At 51.9% G+C, this 21,141-nt stretch overlaps 1 protein-coding gene across 1 annotated transcript; it reads left to right on the top strand.

Moving 5' to 3' along the window:
- Positions 1-405: 405 nt before the first annotated feature.
- mideasb (mitotic deacetylase associated SANT domain protein b) lies at positions 406-13,709 on the top strand (the record flags this gene model as incomplete). Its single annotated transcript, XM_084438926.1, has 12 exons — positions 406-2,124; positions 3,337-3,672; positions 4,104-4,452; positions 5,402-5,468; positions 7,059-7,201; positions 7,680-7,783; positions 9,269-9,344; positions 10,242-10,330; positions 10,447-10,590; positions 11,941-12,075; positions 12,591-12,784; positions 13,383-13,709. The coding sequence occupies 12 exons, from the start codon at positions 406-408 to the stop codon at positions 13,648-13,650; spliced, it is 3,624 nt and encodes a 1,207-aa protein (XP_084295052.1). The 3' UTR covers positions 13,651-13,709.
- Positions 13,710-21,141: the final 7,432 nt, after the last annotated feature.

The raw sequence follows: 21,141 nt of genomic DNA on the forward strand, positions 1-21,141 counted from the left end.
TGACACACCTGACCTCCCCCTCCCCCCGTCTCTCTCCATCTCTCTGCGCAGGGTGTCACCCATGAATGAACAACGCATACAGACATCCACACAGCTGACTCCTGGCCAGCGGACGCCTCTGAACAGGCCAGGAAGAGGAGGAAAGGGAAGAAGATTACATTGTTCGACCTCCACTTGTCCCACTGTCGCCCATGCCATTTTAATAAGACTTTACTCCTTACGTACCCACCCGCGCCCCGCCCCCTCCTCCGAGGGTGTGTGGTCAACATAATTTCCCCCGTTGTCTGTGGACAGGCCATTTCAAGTGCAGATACGTTCAAGGTTTTTTTTGACCGGGGAGTTTAGAGCCTGTACAGTATTACCGCCGCTGTAGCTCCTCCCCTCCGCCAGGCCGCCGGGTGATTCATGCCCGCCATGAGCTTGCCGAACGCCAAGAGGACGGGCAAGCGCATTTCGTTTTTCAACGAGCAAGGGGTAGCCATGAAAGAGACGCCTCAGCACCCAGAAGGGCCCTACTACGGCCTGGGCGACGGGCCGGCCCCGGAGGAGGCCCAGAGCGAGGCCGCCAGCACCGTGCAGTCCTCCAACCCTGCGGAGGCCCCACACATGTACCTCAACTCGGTGATCTTCAGCCCAGAGAAGGGTGACCAGAACCGGGGCCACTATCAGCAGACCGTCCCCATGAAGTGGGCCCACCAGGAGTCCTCCCCGCAGCAGCAGAGGGCTGGCAGCTGGACGCAGGGGGTCGCCGCTAACTGGGGACAGAACTTTGCCCCTTACCTGGGTGGGGTCAGTGTGAGCGACTCGAGGGCCCAGACTTCCTTCACCAAGCAGGTCCGCGAGGGGGCCACCCTGCAGCAGCAGCCGCAGCAGCCCCCCGGTAGGGCTCCGGAGAAGCAGAAGCAGCAGCAGCAGCTGGTGGCGCCCGGCCGCACCGGGGAGCCCTACAGGGAGGTGGCCAAGGCCCGTGGGCTGGACTGGGACCAGCAGCAGCACCAGGCTCCGACCCAGCAGCAGCAGCAGCAGCACCAGGCTCCGCCCCAGCAGCAGCTGGTCCCGGCCCAGGCCTTCCAGCAGCCCCTCAAACCGGGGGCCCTGAACGCCCAGCAGCTCAGCGCCCAGAACCCGGGGGGCAGTTCCGTCCTACAGCCCTTCCAGTTAGCCTTCGGGCAGCCCAAGCAGCACCTCACGGGCTACTACCAGGCCTTCCAGGGCAACAGGACCCTGCCCAATCTGAACTACACCCCGCAGGCCAAGTCGCAACATCAGCAGCTCCAGCAGCTGCAGCAGCAGAAGCAGGAGCAGATGCAACGCCAACAGCAGCAGCAGCAGCAGCAGCAGCTACTACAGCAACAGCAGCAGATCCAACAGCAACACCATCAGATGCACCAGCAGCAAATACTTCAGCATCAGCAACACATACAGCAACAGCTGCAGCAGCAGCAACAACAACAACAACAACAACAACAACAACAACATATACAGCAGCAACAACAACAAATACACCAAGAACAGCAGCAAATAGAACAGCAGCAAAATATTCAACAACAGCAGCAGCAGCAACAACAACAACAAATTCAACAACAACAACAGCAGAAACAACAAATTCAGCAGCAACAGCATATACAACAGCAACAGTTACAGCAGCAAAACCAACATTTGGTTGAGTACTACCCTGGCAGCCAGAATGCCCACCCTCACCCGCTGCCTCAGCCGCCCGTCCTCATGCACTCCCAAGAACCTGCGTCCCCGGCTCTCCCAGAGGTCCAGGAGCTGGACCCTCCGGCCGTTCCCCCTGACCCCGAGCCAGGCTCGGACCCCCAGCCTCTCCAGGCCCAGCCTCGCAGGTCCCGGAGACTCTCCAAAGAAGGAGGGGCGCCGTCGGGCGACAACCCCTTCCTCCTTCCCTCAGAGCAGCCCGGTCAGGGGCCGAGCCAGGCTCCCCAGAACGGCGGGCCCCCGGAGGCGGACAGGGGGGCCCCCAGGACAGAGGAGGTCCAGGCCGCCCCCACGGGCGTGATCCAGAGCACGCGCAGGAAACGCAGAGTCTCCCAGGAGGTCAACCTGGAGACGCTGGCCCAGAAGGCCTCCGAGATGGAGTCCCTGCCCTCCCATAGCCTCAAGGTAAAACATTTGGCGCTCGCTGTGTGTTTTCATGTAGACCTAGTTAATGCCACACAGGATTACGGTCCCGTCATGAGACCAGTTTACAGATTTTTTTACTGACTGGATAGTTGATGTCAGAATGTACCTTTTTGTGCCTTCTGTATTGTTCCAGATCCACTGTTTCAACATGGAAGTTTAGTCGTGTTCATGCAGAAGGGTAAATCACTAGGCGGGTGTTTAACATCCATTTTGTTTGAGTCATTCCAGGATTTTATTACAGAGGGATTTTGGCTCCTCTGAGCAGGAACAGAATGAACTGCCTGGTGCATCTGCCAGGACTAATGGTGCCAGAGAATCTGTGTTGTTTCTGATTAACGTTCTGCAGAGAGAGAAGTAACTGTAAGCCACTAGCGCGCAGCTAATCTGAACGCTCCAGAGCAGAACAAAACAGGACTTGTCTCATTACAGGCAACAGTGTCTTAACTATTGACGATCCAGTCATGGTGGTTTAGGCTCGGCGGTACAGCTAATGGTTGAAACTTAGTGGAGCGCCGCGGTGTCCTGCCTCACGGGCGTGTGTTCGACGCGTGGAGGCGCCATGCGTTTCATTCAGCCTACGAAACCTCCCCCATTCTGCCACAGGGCTGGAACTCCACCCCGCCCCAACCTCTGTGCAGGGGAGGGGAGGGGAGGGGGGGGGAAGCCCAGCCCGGGGGCCTGAGGCCTGCTGTGCTCAGCAGAATGCAGCTCTCCGACGCTGCTCGGGTCCCGGGGCAGGGGGCTCGGTCTGGGGCTGGACGTTTCCACTGGGGACAGTGAATGGACCGTCCACAGTGGTAGGCCCCTCCTGATATGGGCCCCTGACATTACAATAGAGTGTGCGGTGCTTATTGACTCCTCACTCTTAAATCGTATTGTGTCTTAGGGAAAACTGCACCTGGGCGGTTAGGGCATCTCTGACGGCTGAAACTGAAACCTGAAACGAGCTACACTGCAGGCAGGGCCCTAAGTAACTCCATCAGCCACACTCATAGACTTACATTACAGCTAATGTATTTATGGTATAGTATGCAGGGATTCTTAGTATGCATGTTAAGTATTTGATCCGGTCAGCGGACTGTGATATATTAAGCTGATCTAGAGATGTGACACTTTGCGTGTGTATGTGTGTGGGTCTGTGTGCATATTTGTGTGTGTGTGTGTGTGTGTGTGTGCGCTTGCCTCCCCTAGGAGCCTCACAGGCCGTGGAGTCCCAGCAGAGCGGTGGCAGGTCCGGGGGCCCGGGTCTCTGCGGGGCCCGAGGGCCTGAGCGGCAAGCGTCCGCGCGACGACAGCCTGCTGCCGCTGGTCATGCCCGTGTCGGTGCCGGTGCGGCGGCCGGAGCCGCCCCCCTCCTCCTCCTCCTGCTCGTCCTCCTCCTCCCCCGGCCGGGAGCAGGTGGATTCGGCGTCGGGCTGGCCGCCGTGCGGCCTCCACCTGGACGCCGAGTGCTCCGACCACAAGCCCTCCGTCATCGTCACCCGCCGCCGCTCACTCCGGAACTCCCCGACGGAGAGCTCGGGCCAGGTGGGTCCGCGCCCTCGCCCTCCTAAACATCCCGCCCACGCTACCCCTCCTAAATCCCCCTCTTTTCCCTCCTCCCTCTCTCTCTCTCTCTCCCCCGCATTCGTTCTTATCCAGCACCCCACTCTCCCTGCACAGCCCCCCCCATCCCTCCCCCATGCCTGCCCTCATTCTGACCCTCCCCCACTTCCTGAGGGGGGGGGGGGGATTTGGTTGAGCTTTTCGGTGTCCCTGGCCCAGATCAAGAAGATTAGCAGGGTTAAGCCAGCCTATGGAGAGAGGGAGGGAGGAAGGGGTTAATGGACGGAGGGGTGTACTGTACATGTGACAGGGTGCATGGCTCACTCTATAGGATTTCTCTAGATAAACAACCCTTACAGTGTGTTGTTTGTGTAGGTGTGTGTACCTAATGACACCCCCCCCCCCCTACACAGAATGGCGGCCCGGAGGGCGACAAAGACGACGACGGCAAATCAGCCAAGTCCAAGCGGCGGCCCCGCCCCGAACCCCTGTTCATCCCGCCCCCCAAGCCCGGCACCTTCATCGCCCCGGCCCTCTACTCCAGCGTCACGCCGTACCAGAGCCACCTGCGCTCGCCCGTGCGTCTGGCGGACAACCCGCTGGCCATGCCCCCCTACACGCCGCCGCCCATCCTCAGCCCCGTACGCGAGGGCTCCGGCCTGTACTTCTCCACCTTCCTGTCCCCCGCCGCCAGCGCCAGCGCCCAGGGCCTGCCCCCGCCCGCCACGCCCAAGTCCGCCACACGCAGCCTGCTGCGCTCCAGTGAGTCCCCACTGTGCTCTCTCTATCTCTCTCTTTGTCTGTCTGTCTCTCTCTCTGTCTCTCTATCTCTGTTTCTGTCTCTCTCTCTCTCTGGTCTTTCTCTCTCTCTCTCTGTCTGTCTCTCTATCTCTGTCTCTGTCTCTCTCTCTCTCTGGTCTCTCTCTCGTCTCTCTCTCTGCTCTCTCTCTCTGTCTCTCTATCTATGTCTCTCTCTCTCTGGTCTCTGTCTGTCTCTCTGGTCTCTCTCTCTCTCTCTCTCTCTCTGGTCTCAACATCTATCTCTTTCTCTCTCCCTCTCTCTCTCTCTCCCTCTCTCTCTCTCTCACTGGTCTCTTTCTCTCAGTTCAATTTCAATTCAATTCAGTAAGCTTTATTGGCAGGAAATACTCAGTATGTAAATATTGCCAAAGCAATATGCATTATTCATTAATCACAGCTTTGTACTCATTTGAATACAAATATATACAAAGAAATACTGTAAGAAATGCTGTAATAATAATAATCTCTCTCGTCTGGCTCACAGTGGATTTAGGCTTTAGCGGTTGAACTATAACATTAAGTCGGGTTCACACAACAGCAGCAGTGTGTGTCACAGAGTGTGTGAATGCGTGTGTGTCTATGTGTGCTTAGACTGCCACTCTCTTCCCTGCAGAATTACTTGAACCCATTGTCCTCGATGTGGATGCAGGCTGTGGGGGTTGAACTCTAACAAGTCGGGTTCACATTCAACAGCCTGTCAAATCTTATGGAAAGACTCGCAGTGAGAGTCTAAAACTAGAGTCCCGTCTGGGCTTTTGAATGTGAATTATAGTACTTGTAAATGTTTTAATAAACATGTAATTGCTATTTCCCCCCCAGTTTAAATAGTTACTGCTGTCTGTTTTGACCTGGATTTTGACAATAGAATAAGACCCTGAGGCTGATATGTTTTGTTGTACTGTTCCTTCAGACAGCTGTGACATCACTCCTCCGGTGCTGTCCTTGATAAGCGAGGCCACGCCAGTCAGCATCGAGCCGTGAGTACACAACCCTCCTTAAACCCCCCCCCCCCCCCCCCCCCAGTGAGTACACAACCCTCCTTAAGCGCCCCCGCCCCAGTGAGTACAAAACCCTCCTTAACCCCCCCGTCCCCGTCCCCAGTGAGTACACAACCCTCCTTAAACGCCCCCGCCCCAGTGAGTACAAAACCCTCCTTAACCCCCCCCCCCCCACCCCCAGTGAGTACACAACCCTCCTTAAACGCCCCCGCCCCAGTAAGTATACAACCCTCCTTAACCCCACCCCCACCCCCAGTGAGTACACAACCCTCCTTAAACGCCCCCGCCCCAGTAAGTATACAACCCTCCTTAACCCCACCCCCACCCCCAGTGAGTATACAACCCTCCTTAAACCCCCCCCTCCCCAGTGAGTACACAACCCTCCTTAAACCCCCCCCCGCCCCAGTAAGTATACAACCCTCCTTAACCCCCCCCCCCCACCCCCAGTGAGTATACAACCCTCCTTAAACCCCCCCCTCCTCAGTGAGTACACAACCCTCCTTAACCCCCCCCCCCCCCCCCCCCCACCAGTGAGGACACAGCCCTCCTTAACCCCGCCCCGCGCCCTCCTCTCAGCCTCACAGTTACGCCAGCGTCCCCATGCCACCAGGTTACCCCTAGTCTCTCATAGCCAGACCTCAGATCCCCACACAGCGCTGGAGAAAGGTCCTCATTACCATTTGGGAATAGGGAGAAAACTCTTTCAACTAATCACAATTGTCTTGAGGGGAGTGGTTGCTAGGTAGTTGTTGTTTCACAAAATCTGGATTGAGTCTGATTGGGGATCTGACGGGAATCAGATCCGTCGCTACTGACTGGGCAGTAATAAACGAATGACAAGGCTCCCCCCCAAAACCCAATCCTGACAACAACCTGTTTTGTTAACGAATGACATCTGGACATTATGATTTCGGACTCATAATCGGTCCAGGGATGAAACCACTCCTTCAGTCATGAAGTTAGACGAGAACAGGCTCTGGGAGAGACAGGAAGGTAGCTGGCACACAGGAGCTCTGTCCTCCATAACTGATATCAGGAGTGTATTGAGTTGAGCTGCTGTGATTTGAAAAGACTGAATGGGTGTTTTCTGGACTGACCCAGTTTGTGTGTATCAGGGCTCTGTTTTTAAATGACATGGGGGGGGGGGGAGGGGGTTGACGAAGGAACAGGGTGTATTGTGGGAGCTGTTCCCTGACTGGTACCAGCAGTCAGCCAGCTGGCCAGCCAGAGGTGACAAATCAGCCTTTCAACCCCCGGGGAGCTCCCAAAACACTGGAAATAGCTCTGCAGCCAGCCAGCACAACCAGTCAGCCAGGCTGGGCTCCTCACAGCGGCTCCAGAGCTGTCAGCGGGGCCGGGGGTTTCACAGGGGAAGGGCCGTCAGCAGACAGGCTCCTCTCTGTAATTATGCCGTCAAGTCCGTCCCTCTCGTCCGCAGTCGGGTTGAGATGACCCGGCGTTTCCGGTGTCGGAGACACGCGCCGTAGCCGGTTAGACCGGCCCGTCGGACTGCCACGCGCAAGTGTTTTTGCAGGACTTATTAAGCGGCCGCTGCCTGTGTGTTTCCAGACGTATAAACATCGGCGTGCGGTACCAGGCTGAGGTGCCAGAGCTGCGCCAGCGGGCGGCCGCCCAGCATGACCAGCACCTGGCAGAGCTGGTGTGGGCGCCGCTGCCGGAGGCTGAGGCCGAGCCGGGCTACCAGGAGAAAGGTAGGGTGCAGCTACACGCCCCCCCCCCACACCCCCAGCTCCTTCTGCTGCCGTGTCATAAACATGCACCGTGACCGCCGGAGTAACATCCCTTCTCTGCTCTCCTGCTTCTCTATCTGTTTCTCCGTTCCTCCATCTCTATCCCCCCCCCTCTCTCTCTCTCTCTTCCTCCCTCTCTCTCTCTCTCTCTCTCTTTATCTCTTCCTCCCTCTCTCTCTCTATCTCTTCCTCGCTCTCTTCCTCCCTCTCTCTATCTCTCTCTTCCTCCCCCTCTCTATCTCTCTCTCTTCCTCCCTCTCTCTCTCTCTATCTCTTCCTCCCTCTCTCTATCTCTTCCTCCCTCTTTCGCTCGCTCTCTTCCTCCCTCTCTCTATCCCTATCTCTCTATCTTCCTCTCTCTTTTTTCCTCCCCCTCTCTCTGTTTCTCTCTTCCTCCCTCTCTCTGCCCCCCCTCGTCTCCCTCCCTCCCTCCCTGCAGTGGATGACCTGATGCACTTGGCCTGCTCCAGTGCCCTGTGTGGAGGGGGGACCAATCAGGAGTTAGCCCAGCACTGCCTGTACGAGTGCAAGGGGGACATCATGGTGAGCAGTGAGCACAGCATGCTGGGTGCATTGTGGAGGAATGTGGAAATGTGTGTGGGAAGGGAAGGGGGAGGGGGCGGCGGGAGGGGTTAGCCTAGTTTGTTTATATTTTTTCAGCTTTCATACAGCCAACCAATCACGTTACACGATGACCTACGGCGGCATCCACGATCTTGCAGAACTCAGGAGGTGCTAAGACACGTCTGCGACACCCCGGCCCGAGATAAATAAATGTCGGGTTGATAGTCTCGTGATGCCAGAATTTGGAGATCTCCGCCTCCGGAAGTCTGAGACATTTCCATTGAAAGTTGTTGCTAGAACAGCGCCGAAAACCAATGCTACCAATGAGAGCCAATTCCTACATCTCCCATAGGGTGAAGGACCCGCCTTACTGAAAACGATGTCCTCCCCCTATCTTCATCCCTAACTGGAGTGGAGAATCAAAACAACACAAAACATTGACAACCCCCCCCCTGGAAGGACCGCCCTAAAGGCGTTGGATTGGTTCTGCAATGCATTTTTTTTTTTTTAATCTCTCAAATTGTTTCCACCCACCTTTAGCGACAAAATCTGGATGAATGTCATCAGTCTCTAGTTGAGCGCAGCGTTTAAGAGACTGACTCGGGAATCTATCGGGTTGACATTTTTTCTTTGTCTTAAAACGTGTGGTATGACACTTAAAGGAGTAGTAAAGGGAAAATGCATGTTTAGCCCTGTTTTAAGGTTACTTGTGATCATGTACAATGATTTTTCAAGGTGCCCACCCACATCCATTGTATGACCAAAACGGTGGTAAAGCAATTATCAGACTTTCTCAAAAGTGCTAGTTTTGTCAACGTTTTGATCTAAACCATTGTATATGATCATAAGTAACCTTAAAACAGGGCTAAGCATGCATTTTCCCTTTACTACTCCTTTAAATTAACCTTTAGGGAACCAAAGGTGGGTTCCAGGCGACGTCAATCCGGAGCTTCTACACGGGCCGCTACGCTGCTGGTTTCACACCCCAGTGACCATGTGGGCGGCTGTAGCTCAGTTGGTAGAGCGGGTCGTTCAGTGATCGAAGGGTCAGTGGTTCGAATCCCAGCTCCGACTGTCCACATGTCGAAGTGTCCTTGAGCAAGACACCTAACCCCAAATTGCTCCCAATGAGCAGGTTAGCACCTTGCATGGCAGCTACCGCCATTGGTGTGTGAATGTGTGTGTGTATGGGTGAATGAGAGGCCATTGTAAAGCGCTTTGAGTGCCGCTAAGATGGAAAAGCGCTATATAAGTGCAGTCCATTGACCATTTACCATGTTGTCAAGGAGACGGACTGAGAGTTTTGGTTTAGGATGGGGGGCGTGAGTACGCCCACTCTCTCCTCTCTTCCGACACTGTCGGCGTTTACCGCGGTTCAAAAGCGTGCGGTTTTCAATGCGTTGAAATATAGATGTTGCATGACTCATTAGGATAAACCCCCAGAATTCTCTGTGTTTTCCCCAGGGAGCTCTGGCACTCCTGCTGCTGAAAAACCCCATATTCCCCAAGTCCCACTGTCTGGGAGACTACCACTACTCAGGTACACCATGCTCTCTCTCTCTCTCTCTCTCTCTCTCTCCTTCTCTCTCTCTCTCTCTCTCTGTCTGTATTTCTCTTTCTCTAGCTCTTTGTCTGTCTGTCTGTCTGTCTGTCTGTCTGTCTGTCTGTCCGTCCATCTATCTATCTATCTATCTATCTATCTATCTATCTATCTATCTATCTATCTATCTATCTATCTATCTATCTATCTATCTATCTATCTATCTATCTATCTATCTATCTATCTAATCTGTTCCTTCTCCATTCTGGACCATTCAGGATCATACTGCTCCGGTGTTCATCTCTCCCTGTGTTGCTGCAGAGAGGAGTGTGGGGGTGGTGGAGGTTGAGAGTTAGTGTGGTGGGGTTGGAGAGTTAGTGTGGTGGTGGTGGTGGGGGTGGTGGAGGTGGAGAGTTGGGGTGGTGGGGTGGTTGGGGGTGGTGGGGGTGGTGGAGGTGGAGAGTTGGGGTGGTGGGGGTGGTGGGGGCTGAGCTGCTAGGAGGGGGGCTGTGCAGGATTGCGGGGGTCTCTGTGGTAGGGAAAGGGGGTAGGGAGTAGGGGGTGGTTAATCCCAAGCAGAAGACAGACGAGCTGTTGTTTACCCAGCCATGTGTGAGTCCTAGCTGTCTGCAGCGTGTGTGTGTGTGTGTGTGTGTGTGTGTGTGCGCGCGTGTGCATGAACGGTGCGTGTAAAGCACACATCCCCAGTAACCAATCAGGGACTGTCCTTCTGACTCTCCTCCCCTCTCTCTCTCTCTCTCTTTTTCTTTCTCGCTCCCCCCTCTCTGTCTCGGATTTCTCTCTCTATCTGTTTCTCTCTATCCATTTCTCTCTCTTTGTCTCTCTCTCTCTCTCTCTCTCTCTCCCTCCCTCCCCCTCCCTCCCTCCCTCCCTCAGGGTCAGACAGCTGGTCTGCAGCAGAGAGGCGCTGCTTTAACAAAGGGATCACAGCCTACAAGAAGGACTTCTTCATGGTACAGAAACTGGTATGTGTTCACGTCACGGAAATCAAAAATAACAGTGTTACTAAAGCTGCAATGTAATTGGCCACCCATGTAATGCGATTGTGTGTGTATGTGTGTGTGTGTGTGTGTGTGCTCAGGTGGGCACCAAGACGGTGGCCCAGTGTGTGGAGTTCTACTACACCTATAAGAAGCACGTGAAGATCGGCCGGAACGGGGCGCTGCTCTACGGGGAGGCGGAGCCTCTGGAGACCCGGGGGGCGGAGGAGGAGCTGGACCAGAAGGTGAGCTGATGGTCACCGTCTCCATCCTGAGCCTCAATTTACCTCACACACACGCACACACACACACACACACACACACACACACACACACACACATACACACACACACACACACACTAGGGCTGTCCGAACAGGGTTTCCGTTAACTGGTAATTACTGTTTTTTGTCTTGGAAAATCTGTTGAAGCCCCACATATTTAAACTTCTCTGGTCATAATGTCCGGTGAAAATAATTCCCTCAAGGCACAATTTGAATTGTATTAAAATAGACTTAAATTAAATTTCCACATATTCTGATTCCTTCTATATTTTTTGCTTATACATTTTTCCTTTTTTTATGTTTAGGCTATAGGCCTATGCGCTGAACGAAACGGCTGTAACGTGGCCTGCCTAGCAGACCATCATAGTGAGTGAGAGGGCAGGCTACCGTAACGTGTACAGCCTAACCATAATATTATAAATCTAGACCACAGCATTGTGGTATTTCTTTATATAGCCCAGCCTGCCTATCAATTGTTTCTCAATAAACAGTTATGTCCTCCTCATCCTCTGAGTCCGAATAAGTAGGCTATGATTTGAATGGCAGCTCAAAATGCCTTTCCAACCAAGGAGACGTGGCTATAAAAATGATGATGTTTTATTGATGAAAAGGCTATATGAACGTTATCTTGCACCTTCTATCTCCAACCTTGTTTCTAACTTGCAATAAGGCTCAGATACTCGTCTAAGAAGCATTGTCGCTCTTCCTAATTATCAGAAGAGATATCTGTATCTCCCTTGCTCTTGTAGCAGGTATTGCGCAACACGCACACGCGCACCGTTGACGGAGAGAATGAGACAGTCTTTGGCTGTGAGGGAGGAAACACGAGCAGTTGTTTCAGTCTTGCTGATTCCATTGCTGAAATCCGCCTCTGTTAAGTTCAGTTGTGCACTTAGTGTAATGATATGACGACGTTGGTATCGGTTGAGTGTATCGGGACATTCATACGAGTATGAATACGTGAGTGCAGTATCGGCCCCAAGACTGATACTATTGTAGTTTGAGCTACTTTTGCAGTTTGTTGCAAAAAGCACAAAAGAGCGAAGCTCTGAAAACTGAATTGAGCTCCGAATACCAACATACCACAAACAGAACAAATAGTGGAATACTCAAATTACTCTGGCCAGCCCCAACACACACTCACCATCCTGACCCTCAGTTTACCCCACTGCACTGTCTAAAGAGAGAACGCGCGCACACACACACACACACACACACACACACACACACACACACATCCACACACATCCACACACCAAGGAACACTCCTTTAGATTCTAGACAGCAACCTCCGTTTCCCCCCGGCTGCAGACCTCTCACAGGCTCGCAGCTCGCAAGGAGGAGGAAGACAACAGGAAGTGGGAAGGGTCAGCTGACAGGAAGCGAGACGGCGGCGGCGGCAGCCCCGGCGGGGTGAAGCACACGGTGCAGCAGGCCGCTGAGAACGTGAGTGGGCGAGCGAGGCTCGACGGGCAGAGACTGCCGTGCCGTTGGGCTGCGCTGTGTGACGCTTTCAGTTGTAAAGATGGGAGAGTTTATGTCGAAGCGTGTATGGTGCGTCTGTTCTTGTTCAGTCAACCCTGCTGGCCCTGGTTAAAAATATGTGCACTGTTGAACCCAGCTGGAGTTCACAGCAGGATAGGCTGCTGGAGAGTTTGTCAAGTCTGCCGCCCTCTAGTGGGCACTGATTGGTCAGTTCACTTCCCCTCCTCGTGCCACTTTGGCCAAGCCAGCAAACAATGACTCGATAAACCATGGATCTCATTCCTTGTTTGTCCAGATTTGAGCTGTGATGGTCATTCAAGATTTCTTCTTTTTTTCTTGGCTTTCACTGCACTTAATCTGTTTCAGCTTTGTCTGTTTTACCGGTATGTTTTCCTGGTAGGGGTAGCTGTGATATGTTGAAGTGTGTGTTGATAAGAGGTGTGTGTGTGTGTGTGTGTGTGTACACATGCCTGCAGGCTGGAGCGGTCCTGGTGCTGAAGAGCCAGGAGGAGGTGCGTAGGGAGCAGCCTTCGTCTCGTGTCGGCCACCCTCCTCATCCTCCCCCTCCGTCTAAAACGCGGTCGGACAGCAGCGCCCGGAAGCCCGTCCCAGCGGCCGCCAAGCCCCCCACTGGCCAGGAGGGGGAGTTCCCCTGCAAGAAGTGCGGCAGGTCAGTCAATCCCCGGCGTGCGCAACCTCGGCAAACTCAGCTGATAGGACGGCGGCTTGTTTTTGCTTAGGTGGAACGTTTTTGTTTATGTCGAACCTAAAACAAGTTCTGTTTGTACCGATTTGACAGTTAGCGATTGTGACAATTGTCAGTGCCGCAAGGGCAGTCGTTTGGGTTTCAAGCACCAGAAACTGAAATGTTCACCCGAATGATCCGGTCGTGCACTAGAACACCAGGGGAGGTCAGGACTCAGCTGGGTTTCAGACTCGACCCCTGACCTGCGTGTCGGTCAGTAGTGACAAGTGTCCCGGCATGTGTGTGGTTGAGCAGGAAGGAATAGAGCACCTCTTCCCCGACTGACTGACTGAAAGACAGACAGACTGAATAGCTCACCCATGGCAACGGCAGTCCTGTTATCAGCCGTCTCCTAGCAACTGAAACACAAGGCTGTCTTGGCAGCTTCGCCCAGCGACCGCGTGTACAAAACACAAACCTGACCCAGTTACTCTGGAGCGTTCATGCTGCACGAGCGCCTTTTCCCAGTGTCGTGTCCCAGAACCTCTGACCTCCCCCCTCCTCTCTCTCGCCTCGCCCCCAGGGTCTTCTACAAGGTGAAGAGCCGCAGCGCCCACATGAAGAGCCACGCCGAGCAGGAGAAGAAGGCGGCTGCGCTGCGCCAGCGGGAGGCGGAGGAGCGGGAGGCGGCGGAGGCCCAGGCGGCGGCGGAGGCCCAGGCGGCGGCGCTGGCTGCGCTGCAGAACGGCGGGGGGGCGCCGTCGGGGGGCGCCGCCGCCGGAGACAGCACGAACGAGGACTCGTCCGGGGACGATGAGGACGAGGACGGGGACGACGAGGACTGGCACTGAGACTCGGTGGGGACGATCCCCCGGACCCCATCCCTCCTCCTATACCAAACCCCCCCCCGCCCCCCTCACGCGTGTCTCCCCGCCCACCCCCGCTGCCTCCCTTGTGTGAAACCACAGCCTCGCTGATCCATGTGTAGAGTGTGTAGGATCGGGAGGGGGGGGGGGGGGGGGCGTGACACTTTTGAACAGCGACGGACTTTTGCTGTCGCTGCGTTTGCGTCCCTCCCCGGCGACGGCTCCGCCGATCCGGGATGTTTTTCGGCCGTCGAACGGCGACAGCCAGACTGGGCAAACCGACGGTAGACACGTACTGACCTGTCGGCGGTCAGCTCCCACAGAGGAAGCACTGACACGAGGGATACAGGGGAAGACAGTGGACCACTGTGGCCGAGGCCGCAGCTGCGGAAGCAGCAAGTCTTCGTTACCCACTCTCAATGTTTTATGGAACAGGATTTTCTATCTTGACACATTCAGGGACTGGTTTACTCCCATGTGTGCGTGCGGGTGTATGGGTTAACATGGTGTGTGCGTAAGTGTGCGTGCGTGTGTGTGTGCTAGTTATCCTTACGTCGTTTTCCCTCTTCTAAACTGCTTTTCAGGGGTTACCTTTCTCTGTCCCCCTCCCTCTCAGACACAGGGCTATACAGTGTGACGACCATGACACTTCTCTACCGTGTCGGGCTCGTCTCCGAGCGGTCCGGCTCCTCTTCCCTGCTCCCCCCAGCCAGGCCACTACCCTGCGCAGCACTTTGTCTCGTCAGCTCAGCTCGTTATGACATCAGGTGGGACCCCCTTTAATGAGCCACAGTTCCAGATCTGGGTCCAAATACTGTTTGAAATCATTTCATTTACTTATCTGTGCTTGACTGCTCGTGTCTGGCACTGGAATGGAACCCAGAGAGGAATTCAAACCTCACACGCCTCGCCAGACACTCCAGCTAGACCCAAGCAAACATTTCAGTAATCGCACGGTTTTCAAATACTAATTTTGATCCTGGTCTGCACAGTCAACACATTGACAGCTCCTCCCTCACGCTGTCCTGTGGACAGATATGATGTTCTAGCGTTCCATGAATGGAAGGACAGCGGCTGTTTGAACAATGCAGCGGCGACATGGAAAGCAATGGCAGGATCCTGCAGACATGACAGACGAATGAGGTTAATGTACCTGTGGAAGAACGTATCAGAAAGCACATCATGGGGTGTCTGTGTGTGTGTGTGTGTGTGTGTGTGTGTGTGTGTGTGTGTGTGTGTGTGTGTGTGTGTGAGAGAGAGAGAAAGAGCTGTTACCTCTGCTGCTGCTCCCTTTCCATTCTTGCTCAGAGACGCATGTTCATGGCGAGGGTTCATGGCGAGTTTTGTGAAATCGATTCCCAGGTCACTTTTTATAGTCTTCTTCATTTGGTTCTCACTGTCGATGCCTTGGATGTTTTGATGCTTTTTATCTTTGAATGACAATCAATTTGACAACTTTTTTTTTTAATATTCAAAAAATTGCTGTTACATTTTGCCTGTATCTATCAAATAGTTATTGTTGTATTGTGAATATTCTGTACTGTTGTTCACTGTATTATTATTATTATTATTATTATTATTGTTATGATTATTATTATTATTGTATTATTATTTAGGCTGCAGAGCTGGTTGCGGAGCTCTTAGCATGTGTAATTCTCTTGCTGCCTGTTTTGAACTGTGAGGTTTTATAACGAGCTCTATAGACAAGCCAGAAGAAGAAAAGACATGGAACAGTAATGTATGTGCAATAGAACAACTTTGACCCCTGTTGCCAAGCCCTTGTCCCAGAACCCTACTACCCCCCCACCCCCCAACTGAGTCCAGGGTTGCCCCCTTCCCCCCGGGGAGGCAGGAGGGTGAGGGGCTGTTGGAGTGGAGGCCTTCCCTGGCAGCCTGTATCTCTACATGTATCTGTCTGTCCATATCTCTACCTTAATCCCCTCCACCTAGTGCCCCAGCTCCGTCGCCATGGCAACAAACAGGCTGAAAATATCCGCCACAGCAGCGGGGAGTACGAGAGGAATGGCTCCACTGACTCCCGGTTCAACTCGGGTCTATGCAGTGTGTGTGTGTGTGTGTGTGTGTGTGTGTGTGTGTGTGTGTGTGTGTGTGTGTGTGTGTGTGTGTGTGTGTGTTCCAGAGAGAGTGCTTTGAGGTCAGGTATCACTCTGGAAATCTGCCATTGGACAAAAGGTTTTCCAGACTGTTCACTGTTGTTAACTTAATTTATATCTCCTTAACTTTTTATTTGTACTCCTCACAAGACTGTCATGAAGCGTTGTTTAGAAATGGTTTTCATACTGTAAAACTGAATTCAGGATGAAATGGAGGGCAAGCCAGGATCACCAAGCCGTAAACCTTCTTTGCTTTCATCCAGTTAGTCAAGGGAATTGAATAAAGGTTTATTTAGCTAAAGAATAGAATATATATGAATGAAATTATATGAATGCATACTTTCTGTGCTATTTTCCTATGAGGTTCACACTAATGATGACAATGGAAAGGAATCTCAAGTGCTTTTTACTACACTGTAACTTATTTGTTTTGATTTATACCACCTGTGTTTTGTAATTAAATATGGAAAGGCACTGTCAATAAAATATTTACAATACTCCTGAAAGTGCTCTTTTCTTGTTGCCAGCAAACATAAAGAGCAGCTGCTGTTTCACCTGGGTCCACCAGGGAGCAGTATTGACACGTCTTAAAAGTGGAATAATGCAGTAATCAATGGTCAACTGGATATTTCTACTGTATTTGATTAAAGTCTAGAATTGCCACCTCTCTAAAGTTGTATAGCCAAGACCTATTTCTACCTAGATGATAATGAGAGAGTAAATTAGGAATAAAGTTCAGTTACAGTTATTCAATTCAATAAATCTTTATTGTAAAAATGACATTTATCCAGATGAGCCTGTTGCAGCATCCTGTTCTGTTATATCAGCTGTGCGCGTCATGCCTGGATATGTCTGTCTGGTGGAGTCTGACACCCTGGAAGCAGGCTATTGGTGGATTGATGATTGGAGTTTGGGTGTGGCTGTTACAGTAGGAGGATCTGTTCAGTCTTACTGGAGCTTTTGTCTGCATAACTCATCTTGCTCCTTTAATGTTGCCCAGTCTAACTCCCCACTGTGGCGTCCCACTCTGTCTCTTGTATGTTGTTGTTGGATTGGCTTGAGGTCCGGTGCTGGATATAGTCCAGGCGCAGAGCAGGGATACCAGAGGGCTGCACAGAGCTGGTCTCCCTGCTAGAAACCACTGCTAGGAGTGGTATCAAGTCCTGTGTCTGTCCTAGTCTACAGCTGGGTATTAAGACCACTACATTTGAAATCTGTAGTCATAGACACTTTTATCCAAAGCGACTTACAACCATGAGCTAGTGTTGGGCTAAAGTGCCTTGCTCAAGTGCACAAGTTAACGATAGTCAGATGCTCTAGCCACTGGGTGAGGTCATTACTTGTGGCCAGCATGGGCAGCCCAGCTGGACTGTGGGAATGATCAGTGGGCACCGAGGTAGAGTGGAGGCCTAGTTAAGTGGACTTTCAGGGTTTGGAGGACCAGCCTGTGGAGGTAGAGGATGAGCCAACTAACCGCATTCAGTGCCAGAACAAGCAGCAGGGGATTCTGGGACAAGCAAACTAGAGCAGAGCAGTAGGAGGCTCAGATGTATCCTCACGCACACTCTGCTGGCTCCAAGGACGAGGATGAGGAGGGGAGGAGGAGGGGAGGAAGAGGAGGAGAATAGAGGCCAGAGAGGGAGAAGAAGAAGACTTTAGAGAGGATTCTTTCTGAACATGAGACGTTCCTTTATCTATTAATCTGTACAGCTGGAGGCAATCAGATCAGAGCGACGCTCAAATCATTTTATGTATTGTGGTGCTGAATGATGAGCATGACAGTTCAGAGTCAACTCATCTTAGTAAATTCAGTTAATCTCAGAATACAAATGGTTTTGTATCGGAGAAAACACTTCTAAGAAATTCCTTTGACTCATTTATAACATGGATGTGATTGTGCTGGTATTCAGGTTCATTCAACAGTAAGAGACCAGGTCATTCATCACGAAGCCCCTGCAATCAGTCTGTCTCCAATCCCCCCTAGGAAACTGCCGCATGTGTGGAGAGACGGACGCAATTGTGTCCAGGTTCTGCGATGTGTGTGTGTGTTTGTCTGATCTCACACAAACACACACACACATACACATACACACACACAAACAAGCACACACGCATGCAAGAACACATCTACACTTCATGCCTTATCATTCCCTGGCAGGTGCGTGTATGCATGCTTTAGGCTCTGTGGGGAGCTGGATGTGTCCCCGAGCTGCATGTGTGTGTGTGTGTGTGTGTGTGTGTGTGTGTGTCTGTGTGTGTGTGTGTGTATGTGTGTCTGTGTGTGTGTGTGTGTGTGTATGTGTGTGTGTGTGTGTGTGTATGTGTGTCTGTGTGTGTGTGTGTGTGTGTATGTGTGTTTTTGTGCTTTACTATACGCTGTGAGGACAAAATGTCCCCAAGAGAATAGCCAAAAAAGAACGATGGTCACTTGTTGGGACACGGGAGGTCCTTACAAGTTATGGCTTAATTTTAGGGTCAAATGTTTAGGGTTAGGTTTAGGGTTTAGGGCTAGGATTAAGTTTAGGTTAGTCTTGCACAGCCAGACCTATCTCCACACTTTGTTTACGCTGTGCCAGCACTGGATAAAGGTCTGGCTGGACTCAAGGTCTGGCTGGAAAACAACACTGTCTTTCTTAATACCAATCACAATCGTCTTCGGCAGAGTGGTTGCTGGCTCGTTGTTGTTTCATGTAGTCTGGGAGAATCTCCCATCGCCACTGATTGGCCGACCACATGATACAGCGCCACTGATTGGGCACTAATAAACTTATGACAACGCTTATCCCCAAAACCTACATCCGTTGAGTCAGACTAGTTTTAGGCGGTCCCCACAAAGTTAAGAATATACGTGTGTGTGTGCGTGTGTGTGTGTGTGCGTGAGTGTGTGTGTGTGAGAGAGAGGTTTTGGCTGCTGGTCTTAATCCACCCTCTTTAAGAACCTCTCCCCAGACCAGACTTTCAGAGCAGGGGTCCCAACCTGAATTCCAACTTTACGACACACTCACAAAATCCCATTATTGGGCAGCGAGGGGTTTGTAAATGTATTTAAAGATTAGGACGTTAATGTGCATGCATTTAAAAGTGAAGACGTTAACGTTGTTGTGCGAGGTTTAACTGCTCTGTGATAGAGGGCTCTGTGTTAAACCTTTACAGGAGTGTGGGTGGAGGAGTGTGGGTGGAGGAGTGTGGGTGGAGGAGTCTGGGTGGAGGAGTCTAGGTGGAGGAGTCTGGGTCCAGGAGTGTGGGTGGAGGAGTGTGGGTGGAGGAGTGTGGGTGGAGGAGTGTGGGTGGAGGAGTCTAGGTGGAGGAGTGTGGTGGAGAAGTGTGGGTGGAGGAGTTTAGGTGGAGGAGTGTGGTGGAGGAGTCTGGGTGGAGGAGTGTGGGGGAGGAGTCTGGGTGGAGGAGTCTGGGTGGAGGAGTGTGGGTGGAGGAGAGAGGTTTCCACCAGGCTAGTCTGGTGGATAGGCCCTGCCGCCTCACCATCCTCCACAGGAAGGGGGCTTCCTCCTGGGCTAGGATCATTTGATTCACCCAGCCTCCATCCTCTCAGCGTGGTTAGCCCAAGATACCTGGCGACCATACAGCAGCGTCGGGCTGGAACCCTAACCCGGGCTATTGGTATCTGCTGGGCTGACCCCTAACCCTCACACACACGGGTATGATCTCGCACTGTGACTGCTGATGGACGACGGCTTCACTGATGAGGAATGAGATGCTTTGTTGGTCCACTTACTAAAGACAAAATGTACTTTCAAATGTCACTTTGGATCAAAGTACGATGCCTTAGGCTCAATTTATACAGCCATGCTGACCTGGGGCACCCTCCTATCTAGATGCATGGTGCAGGCCTAATCATCTACAGCTCCCTCCCTGTCACTCCGGACGAAGACAGCAAGACAGGGAACGAGGGAAGGAGGGGTGGAAAGAATGAGGAATGGATAGTGTGGTGGGAGTATCTGAACCTGCCATGCATATTCAATTACATGTGTCTCTCCCTCTCACTCCTCCCGTGCTTTTGGCTGGTGTTCTAGGTGACGCCTGACGAAGGTCCAAGTAAATGTTGCAGCAATAAAACTTGTTTCAGTGTGCAGGCCAAGGCTGTCTTTTTCATTTCATGGCCCATGATCCAGAGACACGCGTCTCTGCTGGAGTCTCCCAGCTCGTTCAGCACATTAGACCAGAGAGAGAGAGAGAGAGAGACCACCAGGGAGAGATGGGGAATAACGTTGCTTCCTGGGTTACAGCTGTCCTGGGCTAGCCCCATGACTAGAGACGCCACAGAAAAAAGCATGTTCCGGAATTTCACACAACAGCCTTTATTAGACCCAAGAGAGGTTAGATAATCTGGCAGAGATGGTTTAGAGACTTCTATCATACAGAATTAATCCCAGGGTAGTAATCCCAGGGTATTCAGGGTATATCGGAGGTTCAGTATTAAATTGCAAGACAAGAGGAGTGTCTAAACCTGAGAAGCCTGCCAGGCAAATTTCATACTGAGGCAGGAAATTAAGCATTTCTGTGGTGAGCCAAACCCTGGACAAATGGACTCAATTATATATAATGACTCAATTATTGTTCCCAAAACATAATGCAACCCTTTATGAAGTGGCCAAGCAGATGGAAAAAAATGTATCTGACCTTTGAATTGAGCATCAGCAAAGATTACTCTTTGTACCAGTTTGGGGATTGACTCTTAAAGAAGTGAAAAGTACTGTATATTTTAGCTGTCCTGTGCATCTCTCTCATATCATGAAATCCCAGTAGAGGTTCAAGTCACACAAGTAACCACATCTTATCTGGAAACTGCTAGTATGAAGCATAACCTAGTAAACACAAAAACTCTAAATATAACTTAGTTTTAAGGCCGGTTATTTTACCTAAAAATAGCTGGCCGTGTAATAAAGAGAACCATTCCAACCAGTAATGAGTTGAAATGTGTTTTGGCTAAGGTGAGCTTGTGTTTTTTATTGAGCCTCAGAGCCGGTAAAGCCTCTGTTAATATGGACTTCATGACTCCATGAGTGTCTGAACACTGACTTTCAGTGTTGACCGAAGGAAATGAACCAAACTTCTTTTCTCTCCACTGGTATTGTGTTCTCCAGTTACGGTCCGCTTTACGGATGGGAACTTGAGAAATATGTTGCTGTTGTAATGTTGCTGAGTGCATGGTCAGATAAGATGAGCTAAGGAAGGGGCCTGCAGCACGTACTGTATTACCCAAGATATCTGGCCTTGCTGCAGACCTGGGTCAAAATACTATCTGAAATCATTTCACTTACATTACAATCATTTACTGTACTTGGGGCCTACCTTTATCCAAAGGGACTCACAATAATTGCATTTAACCTAGGTAATCAGTGTA

This window comes from Borostomias antarcticus (assembly GCF_949987555.1).
Source record: "Borostomias antarcticus genome assembly, chromosome: 5".
In the NCBI taxonomy this organism is placed as follows: Eukaryota; Metazoa; Chordata; class Actinopteri; order Stomiiformes; family Stomiidae; genus Borostomias; species Borostomias antarcticus.